Source organism: Oncorhynchus gorbuscha, linkage group LG15 (assembly GCF_021184085.1).
Source record: "Oncorhynchus gorbuscha isolate QuinsamMale2020 ecotype Even-year linkage group LG15, OgorEven_v1.0, whole genome shotgun sequence".
In the NCBI taxonomy this organism is placed as follows: Eukaryota; Metazoa; Chordata; class Actinopteri; order Salmoniformes; family Salmonidae; genus Oncorhynchus; species Oncorhynchus gorbuscha.
In genome coordinates, this window is record NC_060187.1 from 33,552,974 (window position 1) to 33,578,872 (window position 25,899).

Here is a 25,899-nt window from a genome sequence, read left to right on the forward strand (position 1 = left end):
AATCACATTGTATGATTTTGAAGTAATTAATTTGCATTTTATTGCATGACATAAGTATTTGATACATAAGAAAAGCAGAACTTAATATTTGGTACAGAAACTTTTGTTTGCAATTACAGAGATCATACGTTTCCGGCAGTGTATCAAATACTCGTTCTCCCCACTGTATTTCCACAAGCAATTCTCTCCACGTCTCGCACGATACTAGGCTAACTTCGAGGCTGTCAAATACCTCCACGATGAAACGGTAGCTTCAGTCTCTACTAAGTCTTTCTGAACAAAATAAATATAACTCTCAAATAAAATAAAATCAGTATTTCCCTCCAAAACTCTGTAGATATGGGTTTTGTTATACTGTTATCTACTTCTTTTATAGTTTTTCTTCACCAACACTGATATTGTCTCCTCGTCCTTTTTTCAACATCTCTTTTTTCTTTCTTCAACGTCTCTTTCTCAGGCCTCCTGTTAACCAGGTCAACTCTCCCATTGGCCTCAGCTTAACAAGCTACCATATTGGTCAAAACTTCAAAGTAAACTAATCTATTCACTTGTACATTAAAGAAATATTTCTTTAAAAAAATGCATGAATGACATTACACTTCAGGAGCAATTCGATCACCTTTTATATCTAATACAATGTAATTATAACAAATAAACTCTACTTGATTTTAACAAGGGTATTACACAACACTCTCTGGACATCTAAATCAATGCTTATTTTCCTTGGTTCCTGAACGTGTGTAATATCAACTGTCAGATAAATAAATACAATTGTCTATAAAATACATTGACCCCTTAAAGGTGGTTACCGTGGTAACGGATTGGAGCTATTGTGAGGAGCTGCGTTTGTAAAGTTGGCTGCTAGCTGACCCTGAGGAATTCAGCTGTTGGGGTACGCATGCATTTATAATGAGTATGTACAGTGTTCTGCTGATCCACATTTCCTGGGAGAGAAGGGTTTGCTCACCGGAGCCACGGATATAGACACAAATTACAACTTTCCTTAAATAAATAAGACAGAGCTGGCTTTTTATTGAAATCTGTAGCCAAAAATAAACTTATTTTACAGGCAACATCTCCATTCTTGTGCATATTCTCAGCAGTGCTCTTGATAAGCCAACAAAAGAGTACATATTTTGTACACAAGAGTGAGGGCTCACGTTAGAGACATTTAGAATGACTCGTCTAGCGAATGAAATCTAATCAGCAGAGCTGTTCCCATAGAATGGCTGACAGAGAGAGATAGAGATGGAGCTGAGCCGGTGTCCTCGCTCCTCACCTCTGCAGAATCTGCTCCTGCGTCATGTAGTTTCCATAGCACCCTGAGCAGAACTGACTGATGATAACACAACATACCAAAGTGCTCTTCTTTTACTGTTTCCTTTTCTCTCTGACACTTGGTAGACTGGAGAGAATAGAATAATAGTCATTGTACTGTATACAAAAGGATATTCAAAATAGAAGCTCAATAAACTGTATACAATTCAACAAGTGATACATTTTGCATTACAGGCATATGTGTATGTTACTTTGTTATGTATACTCCAATACTCGATTTGACTTGATTGAGCGTTTGGGGTACCTCTTCACCCTGCACTTAGAGTAAATGAGACCAACCTAAATGAGACCATAGATTGAGTCCATAGATTTCCCACAATGTCAGATTGCTGATGAACTCATTCAGTGTTATGCAATCTTTCTGTTCTAGAGGCAATTCATCTTACAGAAAAATGAGATTCAGTGGGTTATAGGGTTCATTGATTGTGTAATGCAGCTAATCTTGATCAGGAATTTGAACACTTGTTTATTGTTGGTTGTAGAGAGAACATAGTATTGGCATCAGTTCGTTTTCACATTTCTGAATTGTTTAGGATTGCTATGTAAGATAACCACAGTCTTACAATAAATGGTGCCTAAAACAAATAGATACATTTCACGAGCTGTGGATCAAGTGTGTAAAATCTTGCTGTGGTTTTGTCAGTCAGCCTTCTTGACTACTGTGGAGATTAAGGAGACCTTATCTTGTCTGGCTGATGCTGCTTCTTCTTTCTCTCTGCTGCCTGTCTTCACCTTCACCACTCTCTGTCACTTCTCTCTCTCTCTAGCCCCATTGGGAATATTCTCACACACAGGCAGCTGAGCCTAGCACTGGAGTCCTGCAGGTCTGATCTGTGTGAAGAGGCCCTATATAATCAGAATTATACTTCTATGAGAGGCCCTCTGGCTCTATGCTATACAACCAGTCATAAGAGCAGGGATCTCACTCAAAGGATCTGATTAGGAAACCCACACGAAGCTGCTGGATATTTCTAAGGGTATTTTTTGTGCTGCTCAGACAGCCTCTTCCCTGCATTTTGATTGGCTGTTGACACCTCTCTGTGGGTGTGACCCCTGATGCTGCTGTGTGTGTGTGAGGACTGAGGAGAAGAGGAGAGGGAACTGGCAGCTGCTGCTGTGTTCCTGGAAGTAGGAGTGGGGATGTGATAGAGGGATTTCACTGTGACCTTGTGTGATATACTCCTGCCCCCAGAGAGCCCGGCTCCATACCGGCTTTATGTCTCCCAAGCTGAAATATCATTTATCTCCCTGCTCTGCTCTGCTCTATAGTATTGAGAGAGGCTCTTTACAAGGCGCTCCGATTAAAACAGGGCTGTTTGTCTCCTTTACAATAGGATTTCAGAACAATACATGGAAAATGTGGCTTCTGGAAAGAAGGTTGTTCTGCCTGTGCTATAGCCATTGTTGTTGTGTGTGTGTTTTTGGGTGAAAAACAAAGATGAGTGGTGGGACCCAGCCTGTTCGCTGTGGAGTCACTACTGGCTAGTGGGGGCTGTGGATCAGTACCCAGCTGCCCCTGCTCTCCACCTGCACAGCTGTCCTCCCGCCAGCATACTGTACACACTACACAGCACAGTACACTAACCAACGCCACGCCTCTCAGAGCTGCTACTGCTGCATCTGTAGGAATCCAAATCTCATCATATGGTTTTAGCCTATGATGAAAAACCTCGTTTGACTGCCAGAACTGATGTGACTGCATCTTTCAAAATAAACAGAGACAAAAATCTTACAGTGACGTTACAGTGAACGGTGGATTTATACAGGGGACTAGTTGTAGTGGCATAGAGCAGCCCTAGGTTAGGGGACAATCACAGCTTCACGTCTTGGTATTTTTAGTGGTGTTTAATGTGGTATTTACAAGGACTAAAACAGGAAAAACTAAAATGATAAACAAGTATCTTGTTAATTTGGCATTGATTTCCCAGCAGAGACTGAACGATGGGTTCAGTATAATAGAAGAATGTTTTAATTATCACAAGGCTACATTTAAGTAATAAGGCACGAGGTGGTGTGGTATATGGCAGTTCTTAGGCACGACACAATAAATTACAACCCCTGAGGTGCCTTATTGCTATCATAAACTGGTTACCAATGTAATTTGAGCAGTAAAAATAAATGTTTTGTCATACCTGTGGTATATGGTCTAATACACCACGGCTGTCAGCCAATCAGCATTCAGGGCTCGAACCACCCCATTTCTAATCACATTTATACCACTGCTTTATTAAATATAAATGTTATTTAATTGGGGGAATGATTGACTTTTGTTCAAAAGATCTCATCATGGCCTCCCGAGTTTTGCAGTGGTCTAAGGCGCTGCATCGCAGTGTTGCGGCGTCGCTGCAGCCTGGGGTTCGACCCCAGGTAGCTGACTTCGGTCGTCAGTTGAACGGTGTTTCCTCAGACACATGGGTGCAGCTGGCTTCCGGGTTAAGCGAGTGTGTTTTAAGAAGCGAGGCTTGCGGGTCATGTTTCGGGGAAAGCATGACTCAACCTTTGCCAGTCCTGAGCCCATTGGGAAAAACTGTTTATACAATCTCCAAGAGAAAGGAATATGGTCTCGCAGACTCTATAAACTCAGATACAACTCAGATCTTACCACATCGTTACATGGAAATAGGACACATTCATACTAATTGTCTTCTATAACTTTGAGTGCAGAGCTGCTAATTATTTAGTGCAAATTGTCTTCACACAAACATGTTCCTTGTCTTCACATAAACATGTTCCACCGTTAGTTAACCAGTGGGGATGTGCAGAGAGGCTTTGTGAGAGACTGTTCTATTGCTGACTGATCACTAACAAATTAATCACATCCAGATCAGTGTCTATTTATTGTTAGTCCAATGTTTGTCTCCTTTCTATTATTCAATACATTAAAGACTGTGGATAGGCACACATAACCACTTTGGACTAGAGGACTTACACTTACAGAGATATTTCAGCTCATACTACCTTGTTTGCGTACCTTGTACGTATTGATAAGTGGCATCATTTGCACAGTTTTGTGATAGTGAAAAAAGACAGATGGAGAATGTATGCTAATAATAGTACCTTTTATCGGCCCTGATATCTACCATTTACTTTATCCAGTAAATCTCCTTTAGCCCTAAGAAATAGTGCTTAGGAGTTGTTGTCCAGAGAAGAATATTACATTTTTATTTGTGTGAAATGACTATACTTCTCCTTGATAGTTGATGTAAACTATACTGAACAAAAATATAAACACAACCACAACGCAACAGCAATTTCAACGATTTTACCGAGTTACAGTTTATATAAGGAAATCAGTCAATTGAAATACATTCATTAGGCGCTATTCTATGGATTTCACATGACTGGCAGAGGCGCTGGGGAGCCACTCCTCAGTTTCATCAGCTGTCTGGGTGGCAGGTCTCAGACAATCCCGCAGTTGAAGAAGCCAGATGTGGAGGTCCTGAACGAACTGCCAAAATCTCTAAAACAACTTTGGAGAGAAGGTTATGGTAGAGAAATTAACATTAAATTCTCTGCCAACAGCTTTAGTGGACATGGCTGCAGTCAGCATGCCAATTGCATACTCCCTCAAAACCTAAGACATCTGTGGCATTGTGTTGTGTGAAAAAACTGCACATTTTAGAGTAGCCTTTTATTGTCCCCAGCACAAGGTGCTCCTGTGTAATGATCCTGCTGTTTAATCAGCTTCTTGATATGCCACACCTGTCAGGTGGATGGATTATCTTGGCAAAGGAGAAATTATCATTAACAGGGATGTAAACAAATTTGTGCACCAACATTTTTAGAAATAAGCTTTTTATGTGTATGGAACATTTCTGGTATCTTTTATTTCAGCTCATGAAACATGGGACTGACACTTTACATGTTGAGTTTATATTTGTCTTCAGTATAATTAGGATGTGGCACTGGTATGATGGTATTGCTGTGCTTTGTAACAGTGTGAATAGTGGCTTTGACTCAGGTTGGCTAAATGCACTTAACTTTGTCGGAGACAATTAAGAGCCTGGTCGACGACCGTGGTTCAGCATGGCTGCGGCTAATTACATTTAATCTTCTGCAATGCTGTCCTGACCTAATCATGGGGATGGCGAGGCGTGGGCCAAGCAGTGGGGAGATTATTTAAAGCAGAGTGGGTCAGAGGAACGCTCGGCCAGTTTATGTTGTCGATAACTCAGGACACGCTAGCCTGGCGTCAGCACACATTAATATGGGATTGAAATGCGGTACATTGACATTCTCTCCCTTTCTTTCCTTCTTCTCTCTTCTCCTCCTCCATCTCCTCCTCCCCCTAAACAGTGCAGTGTCTGGAGATGACGACTAAGAGGAAGATCATTGGGCGCCTGGTGCCATGCCGGTGCTTCCGGGGTGAGGAGGAGGTCATCTCAGTGCTGGACTACTCCCACTGCAGCCTGCAGCAGGTGCCCAAGGAGATATTCAGCTTTGAGCGCACGCTGGAGGAACTCTACCTGGATGCCAACCAGATCGAGGAGCTGCCCAAGGTGGGTTCTGCTGGGGCTGAGGCTGGGGACAGGGCTGGGCCTGGGTTTGGGACTGAGGCTGGGGGCGAGGCTGGGGCGAGGCTGGGGACGAGGCTGGGGACGAGGCTGGGGACAAGGCTGGGGACAAGGCTGCGGCTGGGGTTGAGGCTGGGGCTGGGAAATGAAAGGGGTGAACTGTAGAAAAGAGGCTCTATAAAGCCAAATAGTTCAGACAACAGTCATTCCCTTGAATTTCCCCCACATTACTAAAGCATGTCGTAATGATCGATGGAAACGTTATCTCAGCTCGATGCACTCTCTCTTCATGTGGCGCTCAGTGTTGATTGGCTAAATAAGTTGCCAGGCCAACCAGACCCCACAGACCAAACAGTGCCGCAATGTCCTTCCTGTCTGTAAATGAGCTGCTTATGAAGCAGAGAGCGAAACACAAATGGACTTGCTGACTCTTGTCTGACCTTCACATTGAACTGAAAACAATACAATCTGTGAATGTAGCTTTCGTTAAGACTTTCAACGGAGATCTATTACAATCTTGACAATAGTGTATTTGTTTTAAATTGAAACCCGTGGCTGAATACATCGTATTCGTTTAGTACAACATTGATGAAATCCAACAATGTATTGGCTGAATGTGTACAGTGCAATTAACTGTGATATCCTTCAGAGTGTTTCAGTGGAATTACTACATTTCATGAAATTTCAGTGTTCATCAACAAACTCCCAATTAGATGCTTTAAGTCAGCAGAAACCGACTTCGGTATCTTCAACTTCTTTTTCTCATGACACCCGGATATGGGGACCCCGCTCAGGCATTTTCTTTTACGCCTGCTACGTTAGGTTAGGGTCTTTGTGAAGAGAGTTCAGGGCCAGTTTGGCTCCTTACAGGGTTGCATAAGACCAGGCATTGATAGACCCAGAGTGTGTGGTCCTTTATGTAAGTGTGGCTCATGTATCAGAGTGATGCCCTGGGCAGGACTGGACAATGCTGGCTCTCCTCTCCAGTCTTCATTTTTGTAGCTACTCCCCCTCTGGCTCTTACTGCTCTTAAAGAGTAATGGCCTCTCATAATGGGCATGTTATAGTAATGTCCCCACTGGACTGTAATTTCTCCTTGACTGCATCTCAAATGGCACCCTCTTCCCTTTGTAGTGCACTACTTTTAACCAGAGCCCCATGGGCCATATAGGGAATAAGGTGCTGTTTTGGATGCAGAGACTCAGAACGTCACCCTTTCTATTCTCTCCTTTTCATGGAGAAAGGAATGGACTGCAGTCAAATATAGGAGAAGGCGCTTGCTGATACTGTATTGGCTGGCTTTGAATGTAAAAGCTGATCTATTCATTATTCATGATACACTGTGATGATAATTTGTAACCTGTTATCTCAAACATCAAGTGGCATGCTGTGATGCACATGCACACTATAATTCTGTATAGCACCCTTTATCTCTCTCTGTTACCTCTGCTCTTACAGTGATCAATGGGAAACCCGTTAGAATGTTGAGACGTTACTCATTTAACAGCATCGCATCACTCGAGACCAGCCTCATTGCAACTCAATGCATGAAGTCTCACCAAGTCTACAAGTCTACAAGTCTACTCTTTCAACTCTAAGAGTAAAACTTGTGTTTCTTCTATCCTGCCTCTCTCTTTCTAAAGCAACTATTTAACTGTCAGGCTCTCCGGAAGCTGAGCATGCCTGACAATGACCTGTCAAACCTGCCAACCACCATAGCCAGCCTTGTAAACCTGAGGGAGTTGGACATCAGTAAAAACGGTAAGCCAGTGAGATCCATCAATCTCTGCTAGTTTCTACTCTGATCTATTCGAAATCTCTACTCTCTACTGATACTGTGACTCTAAATGTCTGCATGATGTACAAAAGGATGAGGCATGAGTGGTAATTGGTTATGAATGACTAACATGTTTCTATTCCATTCCGTCTTTAGGTATTCAAGAGTTCCCAGACAACATTAAATGCTGTAAATGCTTATCTGTTGTGGAGGCCAGTGTAAATCCCATTGCCAAGTAAGTGAAGAGAGAAGTGCATCATTGTGGTGGAATGGCTGTAGTCTATGGGGACAATGGTAATGCTGTACTATCATCGCCAACAGCTGTGTCTGTCGTTATGTACCAAGCAACAACCACAGATGACCTCAGTAAGAAACATCCATTAATATTTCAGTAAAAATGGCTGTAGAAATTATGGGTCAATCTTTTTAATATTTTCCAAAATCGCCCCAGGGCAACTCTAACAGATAAACATAAAGAGGCAAATAACTACATGGGAGATTGTTCTATTTGTGTATCTGAGGCTTTTTTCTGAATTGAAATGATTTGAATAGAAGAATATAAACAATTCCATCAATGTTAAACTAAGACATTTCTGTTAATTATCTTAATTGATACTGCATTGTGTAAATATGCCATTTGTTAAATATGGAATATTTCGCTGCAATCGCATTAACATCTGCTAACCATGTGTCTGTGACCAATACATTTGATTTTGAGTCGTTTTCTGTCCTTACAGAGGGTAATGCAGGTCTCTTTGCTAGTTCATGACATGACGTGACTCCTGCTATTAAATACATTGAAAAGCCATAAGGAGTTGCTCTGCCACTGAACATTTTTACACCATACATTTAGCATTTTTTGGTGGAAAATCATAGGTTGACAAACAAATGGCTCCTGGTAGACTAGAGTAAGGATGTATTACTGATTGGCGTTTTATTATACTGAGACTAGGGTCTCTTTTACAGATGAGCCCTGCATAAATACGTCAAACACACAATACACAATGTTTCCAAACATATTAAGAAAAAACAGACACATTTATCAACGTAAAGGTCTCTGATCAGTACTCAGAACTGACCAATGGGGACCAGAACATCTCATTTCAGAGATCTCACATAAATGGTGCAAGAAAATTAAAATCAGCTTTACCCAGCTCTGTAGAGACTGAAGGGGCCTCCGCTGTTATCCAAGTCTGAGCCTGGGTTTGGCCATTTTATAAGTCTACATTTAATTAATGATGATAGATACATAGGATGTTTCTACATGAGTGCTTTGTAGATAGTTGCTGCTATCTCCTTACATACAAAGAGGCCCAACCCATTTTTTGATACAAAACACAATGGTGAGTTGTACAACTATCACCAGTAATAAACCTAAGGGCACAATGAAACAGCATCTAGTGGTATAAGTGTAGCTGCTGCTGCATGCGTATAGATGATATCCCCAGAATCTAAAATAAACATTCAAGTGGCCTGGACAATTTCCTTCCTATTAACAAAAGTCAGACATGCTTGTTTCTGTAAAAAAAAAAAACTTCTTCACCAGCTCAGTGACGTTTTTTAAACGAAGGTTTGTCACCAAGCCAGCTACCATGATATTTGTAGGAAGGAACTCGCTCAATTTGTGTACCGTTCAAACTAGGCATTACATATTAATTTAAATCTTGTTTTTTGGGACCTAGAAAAAAAAACATGTATTTTGTTTGCATCTAGCACTAACTTTAGATCAAAAAGTGACCTCTGCAGTGCTTGAAAATCTGACTTAAAATGTGAAAAGGCGTGGCTAACCGATGGAGCAATGGAATACAACACTGTCTCATCTGCTTACAATTATATACATTTTTTTGCAGCATTACCAATGTTATTTATATATGTTGTAAACAATAGTGGGCCTGAATATTGAACCTTGGGGCACCAAGGTATGATTATGAGTCATTCTGTAGTGCTGCAGTGTGCTAGCTTTTCTGACAGTGCTGAGTGGAGCTGGTTCAGGGGAGTTGTCATGGGAATGGGGTGGGCTAACATTTAGCCTGACTTTAAATGTGTCTGAGGTCCTTAGCCTCTGTAAATCCTGTACCCTGGCACCAACTATCAGGAACCTGCTCTCTTTCTTTCTACAATTCTCTCTATTCCCTTCCCTCTCTCTCATTTTCAATCTCTCCACTGCAGGCTCCCAGACGGCTTCACCCAGCTCCTCAACCTGACACAGCTCTTTTTAAACGACGCCTTTCTGGAGTACCTCCCCGCCAACTTTGGCAGGTGAGCTCAGCTTATGTAGTGCCCTGCTCTGCGTCTGTGGGTCCTTGGGCCCTCTGTGTATGTATAGGGTTTGGATTGGAGCTTTTATTCTGCGCTCCATTACAAGTATGCCTGGGTGGGTTTACATTGTCAACAGACTGTTCTTTATTCTCTGCACACAACGCCTGGTAAAAAGCACCAGCCTGGGGCTTGCTTTAATAAAGCAATGGGTTTAGCAGCATCTCCTCTCTGGTTTGGTGATGAATTGAAAATAAAGTAACAGTTCATCAAAACAGCAGTGGTATTGCTCTTGGGCTCAGTGTAATGGAATTTAAGGTTGGGGTGTCATGTTTTCTGATCCAATACTTGACAGTCCTATGCATATCATTAACATTTATTACTACTAAGGTTCATTTACCAAAGTTACTGTAATCTTCAGTAATTTTGGTAATTAACAGAAAATGTAAGGCAATCTATTGTAAATTTGGTCATTTCTACTTGGATAACTGTAAAAAAAAATATGATATATTCATATATAGTATGTATTTATTATGTCCATAATTGTCCATGAGTTTCTAATTGATAGACCATAAGGTTCAAGAGAAAATATAATAATTAATGAAAAAAGCATCTTGTCAACAAATGGAATTATTTTGAATTAAATCTGTAACTCTTCCAACTATTGACATTTTTCAAAGCTACCACCAGTTTGACGCCAAAATATTGACAACAAATACATATTGACATAGTAAAATAAATCAAAGTTTCTACAGTGCATTTGAAAAGTATTCAGACCCCATGACCTTTTCCACGTTTTGTTATGTTACAGCCTTTTTACAGCGGAATTTGCAAAAAAAATGTAAAACATGTTTTTGCTTTGTGATTATGGGGTATTGTGTGTAGATTGATGAGGGAAAAAAAACGTTTTAATACATTTTAGAATAAGGTTGTAAATCAAGGGGTCTGTATACTTTCCGAATGCACCAAATGCACTGTATAAAGGTTATTTCATGCTGGAACCCTGAGTTTAGCGTTTTTATTTAGGATAATGTTTTGTAGCTTTGTCATTCCATTTTTTTTTACTCTTATTCAATTATTTCATGTATTTTACATGTGATAAGGCCACGCAGAGTGCCAGAGATTATTACAGGCACCTGTGACAATCTGAAGTACCCAAAGGGCCACTAAATGCCTTGTAATAGATTACATAAAATCCTTGAAAGATTAAAATTCTGGTAATTTTCTGGCAAATTTCAAAAGTTTCCAGGAATATACCCTCCCTATAATTTATTTTGTTTGTCTTGTCGTGATTGTGTGTGTTTTTGACATCCTCTACCTTTCAGACTTTCCAAGTTACGGATCCTGGAACTGCGAGAGAACCACCTGAAAACGATGCCAAAGTGAGTGACTCACCAGGGCAGCTAGAGTTAGCTACAGAGGCGTGTTTGATCATGGGATGGAAAGGAAAGGGTACAGTAAAAGACATCCCAGGCTGAAACTAAACTCTTTGCCAACATACTTTTCACTAAAGTACATCTAATTTTATTTAAAAAAATGATTTAACCTTTATTTAACCAGGCAAGTCAGTTAAGAACAAATTCTTATTTACATTGACGGCCTACGCTGGCCAAACCCGGACGACGTGGGCCTATGGGACTCCCAATCACGGCCAGTTGTGATACAGCCTGGATAATTTGCAGCCAATATCACTGATTCATACAACTAGAGAGAACTACAATGTTGAACTGTTGCAGTGTTATCTATCCACAAGTTAATAGAGTATTTTATTGCAACGTCTCCATGTCTTCCACAAGCACTTCAAATAAATGATAGCCTTCATCCCACTCCATCCAGCCTACACATAGCCTACCCACCTCACGTCTGTACCCTCTCTCCTATGGAGGAGCTACTGAAGTAGCCACTGAAGTAGCCATGAAAAGTGTCTGTTAATGGAAGCACTGACAGCTTTAGCAGCCAGCATGCCTACTCAGTCCCTATGAATAATCCAACCCTGCCCAAGGTACTCGTCAACACAGCAGGCTTTGGTTTTACCATTCCCCCTGCATCACACGCTGGGGGGCAAATAGCCTGAGTAACATTCTGAGGTGGAATCTTAATGGGCAGATAAGAGTCAGAGCATGGTAAATAGCAGCTTCTAAAGCAAATGCCATCAGTCTCTCTCTGTGCGATGGGTAGCATGTGTCAGAGGAGGGGCGCTGTGCTGTGGTCTTGTTATTTGATGTCTAAATGAAATGTGAAGAAGGCCCCATGTTGGAGTGTGTGTGTACTGGTGTGTGTGTAGCTAGTGGAGCGCAGCCAGTGGTGTTGTGATTTATCATAGTGGAGAGTGTTGCACTGCGTGCCCAAGGGACAGACACACACTGCTCACATTGGTTGGTGCATGCTGGCTCACTCAGGTGTCCTGATTTGAAAACAACTTTTATCCCACCATAACAATAACCCTACCCCCATCCCTCACACTAGAGATTGAATCAAATGAAGTACACTCATCCTCTGTCACCTCTAATGTGGCACAGCAAGGGATGTTTATTCATCTGCGTAAACCAACTCAAACATGTTTCCCCTGGAAGATGAGTGTAATGTCCTCATTCAGTTAATGAGTGTGTCACGTTATCACAGAGTCATTGGAGGGAAAGTGTATCCTAGAGGAAGGGTATAGATTACAAATAGGATTTTGATATGTAATCAAGGTTGGGGAGATATTCTGCCACGAGGGATCTGATCTGTTTGTTCTCACATCATAATTGAAATGGACTATATGGCCCAGCTGCTGTATATCATGACATAAAACATACATGGCAGACTATCCTCTTTAGTGATTTTACTAATGGACGCGCACCACTCAAGACAAAGGTCCTCTGCAATCGCAAGCCAATACAACCAGTAATGATGTGCAATGCATCCTAGATGAAATCATTCTGACATTGCTCTCCCCGGCTGACACTGTGTACACTGCATGGATGAAAGAGTTTCATTTGAGGTGTTGCATGGTGCAATGGAGAAAGCAATTTCATGTTATATTAATTATTAACTAACTGCATTGTTTTGATTTGAGCTATTTATATTTGTAGTGAATATTATGTGAATGTGTGGGGATATCTGGCAAGCACGGCGTCCCCTCTGCGATGGCAGAGTTGCAGGAGGCCTGTTTGGGAAGGAGTTTGGCTGGTGATTGGCCTTTCTAAATGGTGACTTTGTTTCTATGCCAGAATCTGAGGCTCTTCCCTCTTGTTTGCTGCAGGTCAATACACAGACTGTCACAGCTGGAGCGATTAGACTTGGGAAGCAATGAATTCACTGAACTGGTAAGAAAATAGGCCTTTTGAAGACGGCAGTCACGTGGACAGCAGCTGTCACCACACAGGCAGCCATGACCCAGCAGACCTGGAAGACGAGCCGGGCCCCCCTCGCTCTGCTCTGCACCCTCATTACATCTCCAGCACTGCTCCCTCCGCCCGCTGTTTGTGTGTGTACATGTGTGCGTGAATGCGTGCAAGTGTGCCATGGGAAATGGCTGGTACATTAGAGAGGTACTGTGAGATTAGTTTAAAATGTTGCATGATTATTGACCGACAATCCATGTGATATCTAAAATGGGGCAATATGAAGTGTGTGGATGCAGAATGCTCAGGGAGGGAGGGAGGCTTTTCAAGTGCGTAACTTTTCAAGTCATCCTTGGTTAACATGATCACACACTGTGCTGGGACTGCGGAGCCCCTGGGAGAGCTGCTGGGTGATGCCATGCATGACATGCTCTGTGCCACAGGTCCCACTGATGCCTTAATTGTGCATGTCTAAATGTGCTGTTAGACTGAGGGCTGGGCTGCCTCCACGGACCCCTCTGTGACTCACTGTGGTCGATGGAACACACTCACTATGCACACGGCAGCACCTGCCTCCTCCTCACTCAAGGTCAAGTTTAACAGGCACACAAACCCATCTCAGAATGACTGGGTGATATTTTCCAACCATCGAATTTTAAACATAAGAGCATTTTTCTGTTTGGAGTTGGTTGAAGGTCTGAACCAGCGTTTCTCAAACGAGGGGTCGCAACCCCATGTGGGGTCGCCTTATTTCAAAATAGGGTTGTGAGAGAAACTCTGAAATGAAATAAAAAAAGATTGAACTTGCTTCATAGCCGGTAGCCGCTAGAGGTATTAAACAGAGCTGTTTCTGTTTTCTTCCTAAAAATGGCTCTATTTTTTTAAACAGTTTAAACTACAAAATGTTATGACCCCATCGCTGAAAGATTAGACTCTAAGACATGTATGTGTCTTCTGTTTCCCTGCAAAGCCCACAAGCCACGCAGGACTTATTAGAACAGAGTGGACAAGACCAGGCACTAAATCAGCCTGGGGGGGAATAATATCAAGATCATACAAAACTACTGGTCTTCTGAACCTTTCTGATGCATTTCAGTCACTTCAAAACATACTTCCTTCAGATTGAAATACTGTCAAAAGTACTGTCAGACTGATTTGTAATAGACTGTCATAACCCCAATTTTAAAAAAGTAAACATTGGCCGTTGATTACGATCACTTTGTTTACATGATGGAGTCACGAAAAATGTTTCATCTCAAAATGGGGTCGCGGGCCAAAAAAGTTTGGGAACCCCTCGTCTATACTTTCTGTCACGTCTGATGTACCTTCAGTATTTCCAGGACTTTGTCCTTGGGAAGTGAGGAAAAGGCATAATTTGCACAGCCCGTTCCAAGGGAGCAGATGGTTTGGCATTGTGATAAGCATGCTTTGCTGAAGCCCCCAAGTTACTGCAGAGAGAGAGAGAGCGCCCATCAACTCTTCCTGGTGCTATAGTCTGAACTCACAATCTGTGTGTCCTACTTAAATACAAGCCTTCCTCCCTCCACTTATGGCCTCTCTTGTCCTATCCCTTCTCCATTCAAGGACTCCTGTTGCTTTTTGCTGATAGTGTGAGCAACATTGCCAATTGCATCTCAATTCCCCTCAAATAGAATCCTGTAGTCTAGCTTTATTGCCTGCTGATTTCGAAGCCCAGGGAAAATATAATGCATTTTCTCGCATTCCTTAAGCTGTTGTCTGCCCCATACTTTGTGCCAACATGCCTATTGCATTTCTTCAGCTGATGGTTTCTGTGGCGAATGTTAGATTATTCTATCAGTGTTTTTCAGCACGGAGAATTCATGGATTTTTTCCCAGAATTCCGTCGTGGTTTATTGGTATTTCTTTGTAGAGGCAGACACCTTTCCCCTTAATTTAACTAAGCTCTGGACTATAATTCAGAATAAACAGAGCTTCTAACAGGTTGGCTGAACCAGAAGCTCTATGAAAGCTCTGATTTCAGCTCATGCCTTATTTTAGTGGCAATCAGTCTTCTACTCGGTTTTACTAAACTGCAAACATTTACATGTATAAGACCAGGATTCAGAAGACCTTATCTTATGCACCTTATGTGCATTCAGCACAAGCAGCTCATTGATATGAATGAGACTGAAAACATTGTGCTTCTTGCTCTAGGCTAAACGCATGCAGAAGTTGCAGATGTGAAAACGTCTGCAACTTCAGAGGCATTGTCATGTGACGAAACCAAACAATGACCTCAGCACATGTGGGCCCAGCTGAGCCACGAGCAGATGCTGAGTCCTGTGTGTCACAGGCAGAGAGTGAGGAAAGTTTCCTAATTAAAGTCCCTGCCTGGAGAAGGGGAAGGGGGGGAGGAGGGGGAGGGGGGCTGCAGATGCCGGTGCTTGGAGGGCCGGAGTAGAGCAGAGCAGTGGATGTCATCGGCAGAGAGGAAATGACATCGCAGCGCTTCAAAGACAGACAAGAGGACATGCCTCTGCACAGGAAGCTCCATGGCACTGAGCACCATCCAAGTGTTTAATCTCCATCCGGAGAGAACAGGATGCATGGTAGAGGTGCCAACACAGTCCACCATGCCAACCCTTCTCTTTGTTTCTCATTAACGCTGAACTTACAAGTAAAATAGTGTGGTGCTACTGTACTGACTCCAGCTCTACTGTAGATAGTGAGTTATGGATTGATGAGTCATACTACACACAACACTCCAAGAGTTCAATGAGGGATTTGGAGATTGTGTGTGATGTTTTGGGAGGGTAGTGGGCAGGTAGGGGACACAGCGCCTACATGGGACATTTTTAGCACCGCATCCATTACCCAATGACCTTCTTTATACCCTTAGTGGGAAGGAAACTTCCTTTTTTTTGAGGGGGGGGTTTGAAGTTTACTCTAAATTATACTTTTTTTGAGCAGATAATAGAATGTGCATTGCATCAGTCTGATTTAGATTGCTATGTTGTAAAGTCTCAAATGATGCTGTAGGAATTTCTATTATTTTTGAGAAAGTGGTTGTGAACCTCCTGTTTTTGTTGTTGTTGGGTTCTCGCTGCTTCCATGCTGAGATTCTGTTAACTTCGCTCACAAATTCTGTCACTGAAGCGAGCACATACCATTTTTATAGGAGAATGCCCTTGGCAAACTTAATAAAACATCACTACTTTTTTCAGAAAACACACAAGATACTGTAGCTACCCTCAAATCTATGAGAAAAAAAGCTGTCAGAAATAACAATCAGAAATAGTCTAAATAGAAAATAGTCCACAATACAATTTGGAGTCCTTATTGACTGCCACACCAATGATGCCACACCATGCTGGGGAAAGAAATGCATGAAACACCTAGATGAGAGAGATTGGAATTGATTTGGGCAGCATGAAGGACTGTGGGGTCTGTCACTTAGTCTCTCAGGTTGGCCTAATGGAGTCATTTACACATAGTCGGGTATAACCTTTACTCCAGAGAGACACACACAGTCTGGCCAGGCCTCTCCACACAGGCCTGTATCGAATACAATCACTCACAGAGCTCCATTCATTCATTACCCCACTCTGTGGCCCATGCAGCGATTCAAACACACCTTTCCCATTATAGAATACGGAACGTGAGATGATTCTAGAATACATCTGGAGGAGCGACTGAGGATCGTAACTTGGCACCATTCTGTGTGCATAAGCCGTCATTGACATGCCTATTTTGTTTTGTAATTACCCCCATTGGTGTTGTGGAATGAGAGTATTCACTTCTTATATTGTTGGGTGTTAAAATCCCACTTCCTTTACCATGATGATAAATGACATGCCACTCCTCACCCTGCCCCGACTCCAAGTTGTTAGGGCTTTCTTATGTCTCTGCCCTAGTTTCTGGGCTATTTTCTAAGGTACAGCCCTCCTGCTGCTGGTTGTTCTAGACAGCTACAGGATGTTGTGTGTCTTTGGTGTTTCAGCCTGAAGTCCTGGAGCAGATCCATAACCTAAAGGAGCTGTGGATGGACAACAATTCTCTGCAGAAGATACCTGGGGTAGGCCTACAGCCCTTCACTACCACCTCCAGTCACTATCTGTCTGTTTCATTTGTCATTGGCCCTGATGAGGTCTGTAGATGGCGGTTGTGATGCACTACCATAGGGAAACTCTTGCAAGACAGTTCCCTCAAACCCACATGTTGGAACAATGGCAAGCCGGTGACAGCGCCCGCTCTCTCTCTCTCTCTCTCTCTCTCTCTCTCTCTCTCTCTCTCTCTCTCTCTCTCTCTCTCTCTCTCTCTCTCTCTCTCTCTCTCTCTCTCTCTCTCTCTCTCTCTCTCTCTCTCTCTCTCTCCCTCTCTCTGTCTCTCTCTCTCTCTCTCTCTCTCTCTGTCTCTCTGTCTCTCTCTCTCTCTGTCTCTCTCTCTCTGTCTCTCTTTCTCTTTGTCTCTCTCTCTTTCTCTCTCTCAATTCAATTCAATTCAAGGGGATTTATTGGCATGGGATAATATACAAAAGTGAAATAAACAATAAAAATTAACAGTAAACATTACACATACAGAAGTTTCAAAACAATAAAGACATTACAAATGTCATATTATATATATATAGTGTTGTAACAATGTACAAATGGTTAAAGTACACAAGGGAAAATAAATAAGCATAAATATGGGTTGTATTTACAATGGTGTTTGTTGTTCACTGGTTGGTCTCTCTAATATGGTCATACATTGGGCAGGAGTTTAGGAAGTGCAGCTCAGTTTCCACCTCATTTTGTGGGCAGTGAGCACATAGCCTGTCTTCTCTGGAGAGCGATGTCTGCCTACGGGACCTTTCTCAATAGCAAAGTTATGCTCACTGAGTCTGTACATAGTCAAAGCTTTCCTTAAGTTTGGATCAGTCACAGTGGTCAGGTATTTTGCCACTGTGTACTCTCTGTTTTTTTGTTAATTCTTTCCAATGTGTCAAGTAATTATCTTTTTGTTTTCTCATGATTTGGTTGGGTCTAATTGTGCTGTTGTCCTGGGGCTCTGTGGGGTGTGAACAGAGCCCTAGGACCAGCTTGCTTAGGGGACTCTTCTCCAGGTTCATGTCTCTGTAGGTGATGGCTTTGTTATGGAAGTTTTGGGAATCACTTCCTTTTAGGTGGTTGCAGAATTTAATGGCTCTTTTCTGGATTTTGATAATTAGTGGGTATCAGCCTAATTCTGCTCTGCATGCATTATTTGGTGTTCTACGTTGTACACGGAGGATATTTTTTCAGAATTCTGCATGCAGAGTCTCAATTTGTGGTTTGTCCCATTTTGTGAATTCTTGGTTGGTGAGTGGACCCCAGACCTCACAACCATAAAGGGCAATGGGCTCTATGACAATTGGTATGTCGAAATTGATGTTCCTTTTGATGGCATAGAATGCTCTCTCTCTCTCTCTCTGTCTCTCTCTCTGTCTCTCCATCTCTCTCTGTCTGTCTCCCCCCCCTCTCTCTCTCTCTCTGTGTCTCTCTGTCTGTCTCTCACTCTCTTCAACCGCTCTAACATCCATCTCTCCATGTCTCTCCCTCCCCTTCTGCTGAAGTGTATAGGGAAGCTGAGGCAGCTGCGCTACCTGGACCTGGCTAAAAACAGGATTGAAAGCCTGGACACTGACATCTCTGGCTGTGAGTGCCTGGAGGACCTCCTACTCTCCTCCAACATGCTGCAGCATCTGCCTGACACCATAGGTGAGGCCATAGAACATCTCTGTTCTCTCCCCTCTAGAACAGTAGGATCTCCTGGTTAGATTGTCTCTGCTCTCTCCCCTCTGCAACAATAGGATCTCCTGGTTAGATTGTCTCTGCTCTCTCCCGTCTATAACAATGGGATCTCCTGGTTAGATTGTCTCTGCTCTCTCCATTCTACAACAATAGGATCTCCTGGTTATATTGTCTCTGCTCTCTCCCCTCTGCAACAATATGATCTCCTGGTTAGATTGTCTCTGCTGTCTCCCCTCTGAAAAAATAAGGTATCCTGATTAGATTGTCTTTGCTCTCTCCCCTCTGAAACAATAGGGTAGACTGGTTAGATTGTCTCTGCTCTCCCTTCTGCAACAATAGGATCTCCTGGTTAGATTGTCTCTGCTCTCTCCCCTCTATAACAATGGGATCTCCTGGTTAGATTGTCTCTGCTCTCTCCATTCTGCAACAATAGGATCTCCTGGTTAGATTGTCTCTGCTCTCTCCCCTCTGCAACAATAGGGTATCCTGGTTAGATAGTCTCTGCTCTCTCCCTTCTGCAACAATAGGATCTCCTGGTTATATTGTCTCTGCTCTCTCCCCTCTGCAACAATAGGATCTCCTGGTTAGATTGTCTCTGCTCTCTCCCCTCTGAAACAATAGGGTAGACTGATTAGATTGTCTCTGCTCTCTCCCCTCTGCAACACTAAGATATCCTGGTTAGATTGTCCCTGCTCTCTCCTCTCTGCCACAATACAATCTCCTGGTAAGATTGTCTCCTCACTCTGCCCTAAGCAACAATAGGATATCCTGGTTCGATTGTCTCTGCTCTCTCCTCTGCAACAATAGGATCTCCTGGTTAGATTGTCTTTGCTCTCTCCCCTCTGCAACAATAGGATCTCCTGGTTAGACTGTCTCTGCTCTCTCCCCTCTTCAACAATAGGATCTCCTGGTTAGATTGTCTTTGCTCTCTCCCCTCTGCAACAATAGGATCTCCTGGTTAGACTGTCTCTGCTCTCTCCCCTCTTCAACAATAGGATCTCCTGGTTAGATTGTCTTTGCTCTCTCCCCTCTGCAACAATAGGATCTCCTGGTTAGACTGTCTCTGCTCTCTCCCCACTGCAACAATAGGATCTCCTGGTTATATTGTCTCTGCTCTCTCCATTCTGCAACATTAGGATATCCTGGTTAGATTGTCTCTGCTGTCTCCCCTCTAAAAAATAGGGTATCCTGGTTAGATTGTCTCTTCTCTCTCCTCTCTGGAACAGTAGGGTCTCCTGGTTAGATTGTCTCCTCTCTCTCCCCTCTGCAACAATAGGATCTCCTGGTTAGACTGTCTCTGCTCTCTCCCCACTGCAACAATAGGATCTCCTGGTTATATTGTCTCTGCTCTCTCCATTCTGCAACATTAGGATATCCTGGTTAGATTGTCTCTGCTGTCTCCCCTCTAAAAAAATAGGGTATCCTGGTTAGATTGTCTCTTCTCTCTCCTCTCTGGAACAGTAGGGTCTCCTGGTTAGATTGTCTCCTCTCTCTCCCCTCTGCAACAATAAGATCTCCTGGTTAGATTGTCTCCTCTCACTCCCCTCTGCAACAATAGGATCTCCTGGTTAGATTGTCTCCTCTCTCTCCTCTCTGCAACAATAGGATCTCCTGGTTAGATTGTCTCCTCTCTCTCCTCTCTGCAACAATAGGATCTCCTGGTTAGATTGTCTCTGCTCTCTCCCCTCTGGAACAATAGGATATCCTGGTTATATTGTCTCTGCTCTCTCCCCTCTGGAACAATAGGATCTCCTGGTTAGATTGTCTCTGCTCTCTCCCCTCTGGAACAATAGGATATCCTGGTTATATTGTCTCTGCTCTCTCCCCTCTGGAACAATAGCATATCCTGGTTATATTGTCTCTGCTCTCTCCCCTCTGGAACAATAGGATCTCCTAGTTAGAAAGAATAAGAAAAAGGCTCAAGAAAGGATGATTAGGAGATAAGGTGGGGAGAGGATGATTAGGAGATAAGGTGGGGAGAGGATGATTAGGAGATAAGGTGGGGAGAGGATGATTAGGAGATAAGGTGGGGAGAGGATGATTAGGAGATAAGGTGGGGAGAGGATGATTAGGAGATAAGGTGGGGAGAGGATGATTAGGAGATAAGGTGGGGAGAGGATGATTAGGAGATAAGGTGGGGAGAGGATGATTAGGAGATAAGGTGGGGAGAGGATGATTAGGAGATAAGGTGGGGAGAGGATGATTAGGAGATAAGGTGGGGAGAGGATGATTAATTCTGTAATGACTGCATTCATCGTGGCGGCTCCTCTTGGAGGTTGTTATCTGAGAGCGCAAATCCCTGATTTGGATTGCCATTATCAATCATATGCGTCATTAAAATGCCATTCCTATTTGGAGAGAAAAAAGTGTTTGTGCAAATTAAATTTGAGTATTCAAACAATCAATTAAGTTATTTTGTACTTAATAAGTTTGTCAATAATTTCCCGGCTGTAAATGAATCAACCGGTAAGAGGATTATATATACAAAGGGTTTGAAAAATTCCTTTTAACCGCGTTCTTCTCTTTTGACCTTGCTTCTCATAGTGTATTTGTTCCTTTTTTTAAAGAATCAATTACATAACATCAAATGAATAGTAAAACTAGAGTTATGTCTTTGTCTCCATTGTAGGAATGTTGAAGAAGCTCACAACACTAAAAGTGGATGACAACCAGCTCACCTCACTGCCTAACACCATTGGAAGGTGAGTACTTTCACTTCTCAAATTGCAATCCCTGAACTTCCCAAATGACATTTTTTGAAAGGATGTGGCCAAAAGCTAAACTAAATTCCAAGTCTTGTTTATTAATGCATATCTATCATTGAACTGAATGTTAGTCCGTTTTAGGGCATCTATTGCATAACCAAATTAAAAATTGTCAGAGACACAGATTTTGATGGTAAATTCAGTTGACACATTGCATCTTAATCTTAGCTCGTCTTCTATGCCAGTGGTTTGTTGCTGTAGTCAACACGGCCTGTGGATAGAAGGGGTCTGAAACTCTGCTGTCTCACTCTGGCACCTTCTCCTTGATGCTGCTTCTCACCTCACATCGGCTAACGCTGATTTGCTCCATCACTGTTCACACCAAGTACAGAGTGATGTAGAACATTGCGTCTCAGTTGGCAGCACTGAGAGAGAGAGAGAGAGAGAGAGAGAGAGAGAGAGAGAGAGAGAGAGAGAGAGAGAGAGAGAGAGAGAGAGAGAGAGAGAGAGAGAGAGAGAGAGAGAGAGAGAGAGAGAGAGAGAGAGAGAGAGAGAGAGAGAGAGGAGAGAGGGAGAGGGGAGAGAGGGAGAGAGGGGAGACAGGGAGAGAGAGAGAGAGAGAGAGAGAGAGAGAGAGAGAGAGAGAGAGAGAGAGAGAGAGAGAGAGAGAGAGAGAGAGAGAGGGGGAGGGAGGGAGGGAGGGAGGGAGGGAGAGAGAGAGAGAGAGAGAGAGAGAGAGAGAGAGAGAGAGAGAGAGAGAGAGAGAGAGAGAGAGAGAGAGAGAGAGAGAGAGAGAGAGAGAGAGAGAGAGAGAGAGAGAGCGGGGGAAAGAGAGGGGCAGAGAGGGAGAGAGATACATTTTTGGGGTGTGCCATTAATTTGTTGTGCAATATTTAAAATGGAGGCTGTCTGAGTGGACTTGACTCTGATGTAAAAAATACATTTAAAAAACTTCCCAAGCTTCCTCTGCTTGTATTGTAACCTCAAACTCAAACACAATAGCCAGCAAAGTTGATTTGCTTGTTTTATATATACTATATCAGTTTAATCTGTAAACTAGAATGAGTCAGAGGCAATTCTGGGGGTCAAGTCTGAAGACGCCCAGTTACTGGGATGACATAGGTCAGGGTCACCACATTACAGCTCATCATGTCATGTTCATCCTTACCGTGCCCTGCCTCCCCCACTGCTGCTCCCCAAGCCTGTTATACTGTTTCCTGTACACCTTTTTTTCTTGGTTTGTCATTGGTCGGTTTTGTGTGTTGTGGTTATTTCACATGCATCTAAAATGGGCCACTTAGTGGACGCGCCAAAATAGGGTAAGTAGACTGTAAATCCCTGTCTCCTGTACACGTTCCTCCTCGCCACAGCATGTTTATTCAGGCAAGTGCTCCCCTTAATGTCCCCTGTCTGTATGTTCCGGCCAGGGAAGCAGCTCTAGTAAAAGGCCTGCATATGGGAGGCCAGCTGGGCCAGCCTGTTCAGACAAATGTTGAGCTAATGACTCTGCTGTGTGTATAATAAATAAATACAATTGTAAATGGTGATTGGCCCAAATGCTGATTGACTTAAAGCTGTGGTATGACTCAAAATGAACTGTTTACTGTTCTAATAACGTTGATAAGCAGCAATAAGGCACCTCAGGGGTTTGTGGTATATAGCCAATATACCACAGCTAAGGGCCGTATCCAGGCACTTCACATTGTATCGTGCTTAAGAACAGCCCTTAGCTGTGGTATATTGACCATATATCACACCCCCTCAGGCCTTATTGCTTAAATGAAGTATTTCCAGTGTGGGGAGGCAGCTCTTTCCCTCATCTTATCCTGTCAATATACAATGACATTTTACACTTAACGCTCTGTTGGAGTTTGAATTTAAAAACTGGACAGTTGTTGTTGTTTTTGCTCACGTTGTCCTTTCAAATCTGACAAAGAGGCAAAGGGCATTTGACTCAATAAACACTGTGGCTTTAGAGTTTAAGGTATAATATAAGATATAGAGTTAAGTTTGTCATTCATGAAGTTCAGTATTCCCGATTTTGGTAAAAAGTATACTGTTGATTATAATCTGATTGAAAAGAGATACTGGCACCACCAGATAGTGAGTATTAATTTTCATTTTCCCTCATGGAATGAATAAAGTCGAATCAATTTTGTGGTTTGTCTGTAAAAAATCTCTCATTCTATCTAGTCATGGTATTGAATATTGCCATGATCCTCATGAATCCATTTGATTCATGACTTCACCTTTCTGTAGTCTGTACATGTCTTAGATGGATCTACTACTTTATAAGGAACACAATTATGCTTTGTTTCCATTCATGTCTCTACACCAAGGAGGGATCAGTCATCTGAGACTGTATCTGTCAACAACAAATACAGTCAATAACAAATAATGCAACCTGCTGCTGAAATGAATCTGCCCGTGGCTTGAGTGAAATAATGCTTGTATCATTATGATACAGTTGAGGTCGGACGTTTACATACACCTTAGCCAACTACATTTAAACTCAGTTTTTCACAATTCCTGACATTTAATCCTAGTACAAATTCCATGTCTTAGGTCAGTTAGGATCACCACTTTATTTTAAGAATGTGAAATGTCAGAGAAATAGTAGAGAGAGTGATTTATTTCAGCTTTTATTTCTATCATCACATTCCCAGTGGGTTAGAAGGTTACATACACTCAATTAGTATTTGGTAGTATTGACGTTAAATTGTTTTATTTGGATCAAACGTTTCAGGGAGGTCTTCCTCAAGCTTCCCACAATAAGTTGGGTGAATTTGGGCCCATTCCTCCTGACAAAGCTTGTGGAACTGAGTCAGGTTTGTAGGCCTCCTTGCTCACACACACTTTTTCAGTTCAAAGCACTCCCACAACATGATGCTGCCATCCCCATGTGTCACGATTGAGATGGGGTTCTTCAGCTTGCTAGCCTCCCCCTTTTTCCTCCAAACATAACGATGGTCATTATGGCCAAACAGTTATATTTTTGTTTCATCAGACCAGAGGACATTTCTCCAAAAAGTACAGTCTTTGTTCCCATGTGCAGTTGCAAACCGTAGTCTTCTTTTTTTTATGGCGGTTTTGGAGCAGTGGCTTCTTCCTTGCTGAGCGGCCTTTCAGGTTCTGTCGATATAGGACTCGTTTTACTGTGGATATAGATACTTTTGTACCTGTTTCCTACAGCATCTTCGCAAGGTCCTTTGCTGTTGTTCTGTGATTGATTTTCACTTTTTGCACCAAAGTACGATCATCTCTAGGAGACAGAACGCCTCTCCTTCCTGAGCGGTATGACGGCTGCATGGTCCCATGGTGTTTATACTTGTGTATTATTGTTTGTACAGATGAACGTTGTACCTTCAGGCTTTTGGAAATCGCTTCCAAGGATGAACCAGACTTGTGGTCTACAATATTTTCCGAGGTATTGGCTGATTTCTTTTCATTTTCCAATGATGTCAAGCAAAGAGGCACTGAGTTTGGAGGTAGGCCTTGAAATACATCCACAGGTACACCTCCAATTGACTCAAATGATGTCAATTAGCATATCAGAAGCTTCCTAAACCATGACATCATTTTATGGAATTTTCCAAGCTGTTTAAAGGCACAGTCAACGTAGTGTATGTAAACTTCTTACCCACTGGAAGTGTGATACAGTGAATTATAAGTGAAATAATTTGTCTGTTAACTACTTGTGTCATGCACTAAGTAGATGTCCTAACTGACTTGACAAAACTATAGTTTGTTAAGAAGACATTTGCGGAGTGGTTGAAAAACAAGTTTTAATGACTCCAACCTAAGTGTATGTAAATGTTCCACTTCAATAATTCACAGCCCATTTCTTTGCGTACAAATGAAGTTGGTCTGTGTAAGTAGGTCTGTGCTTCGCAGGTTCTTGACAAAATGATATGCACATATTAATATGGTACATCAAAGACATGTGTAGTAGAACATCTATGCAGATTTGTGGTTGTTTTTATTGATAGGGTTTTGGTTATTGTGCTTCTTTACATGTTGATGTTACACTAATAACTAACCAAGTGGAAGTAGCTGTGGCGTGAAGGATTCTTAAGGGACTCGTTCTCCTCTTTCTTCTTCTATCCAGTTTATCGCTTTTAGAGGAGTTTGACTGCAGCTGTAATGAATTAGAGTCCCTGCCCCCCACCATTGGCTACCTGCCCAACCTTCGCACGTTTTCTGCTGATGAAAACTTTCTCATTGAACTACCCAGGGAGGTACGTCCGTCTG

General features: G+C 42.5%; 1 protein-coding gene across 12 annotated transcripts in view; it reads left to right on the forward strand.

Annotated features, from left to right (window-relative positions):
* Positions 1-25,899, forward strand: part of lrrc7 (leucine rich repeat containing 7) — a 186,690-nt gene that overhangs the window by 138,277 nt on the left and 22,514 nt on the right. For 9 of the 12 annotated variants that reach the window (XR_006832058.1, XR_006832059.1, XM_046300862.1 and 6 more), the window contains 11 exons: positions 5,635-5,837; positions 7,496-7,613; positions 7,786-7,864; positions 9,799-9,888; positions 11,211-11,267; positions 13,130-13,193; positions 17,173-17,247; positions 18,766-18,910; positions 21,573-21,645; positions 22,950-22,967; positions 25,757-25,886. Coding sequence is in view for 10 of the 12 variants with exons in the window: in XM_046300867.1 (XP_046156823.1) it covers positions 5,635-5,837; positions 7,496-7,613; positions 7,786-7,864; positions 9,799-9,888; positions 11,211-11,267; positions 13,130-13,193; positions 17,173-17,247; positions 18,766-18,910; positions 21,573-21,645; positions 22,950-22,967; positions 25,757-25,886 (1,052 nt within the window). In the remaining 2 variants the exon portion in view is untranslated. The remainder of the gene's footprint in view (positions 1-5,634; positions 5,838-7,495; positions 7,614-7,785; positions 7,865-9,798; positions 9,889-11,210; positions 11,268-13,129; positions 13,194-17,172; positions 17,248-18,765; positions 18,911-21,572; positions 21,646-22,949; positions 22,968-25,756; positions 25,887-25,899) is intronic. The other 3 variants (XM_046300869.1, XM_046300868.1, XM_046300860.1) reach the window with 1 other exon arrangement.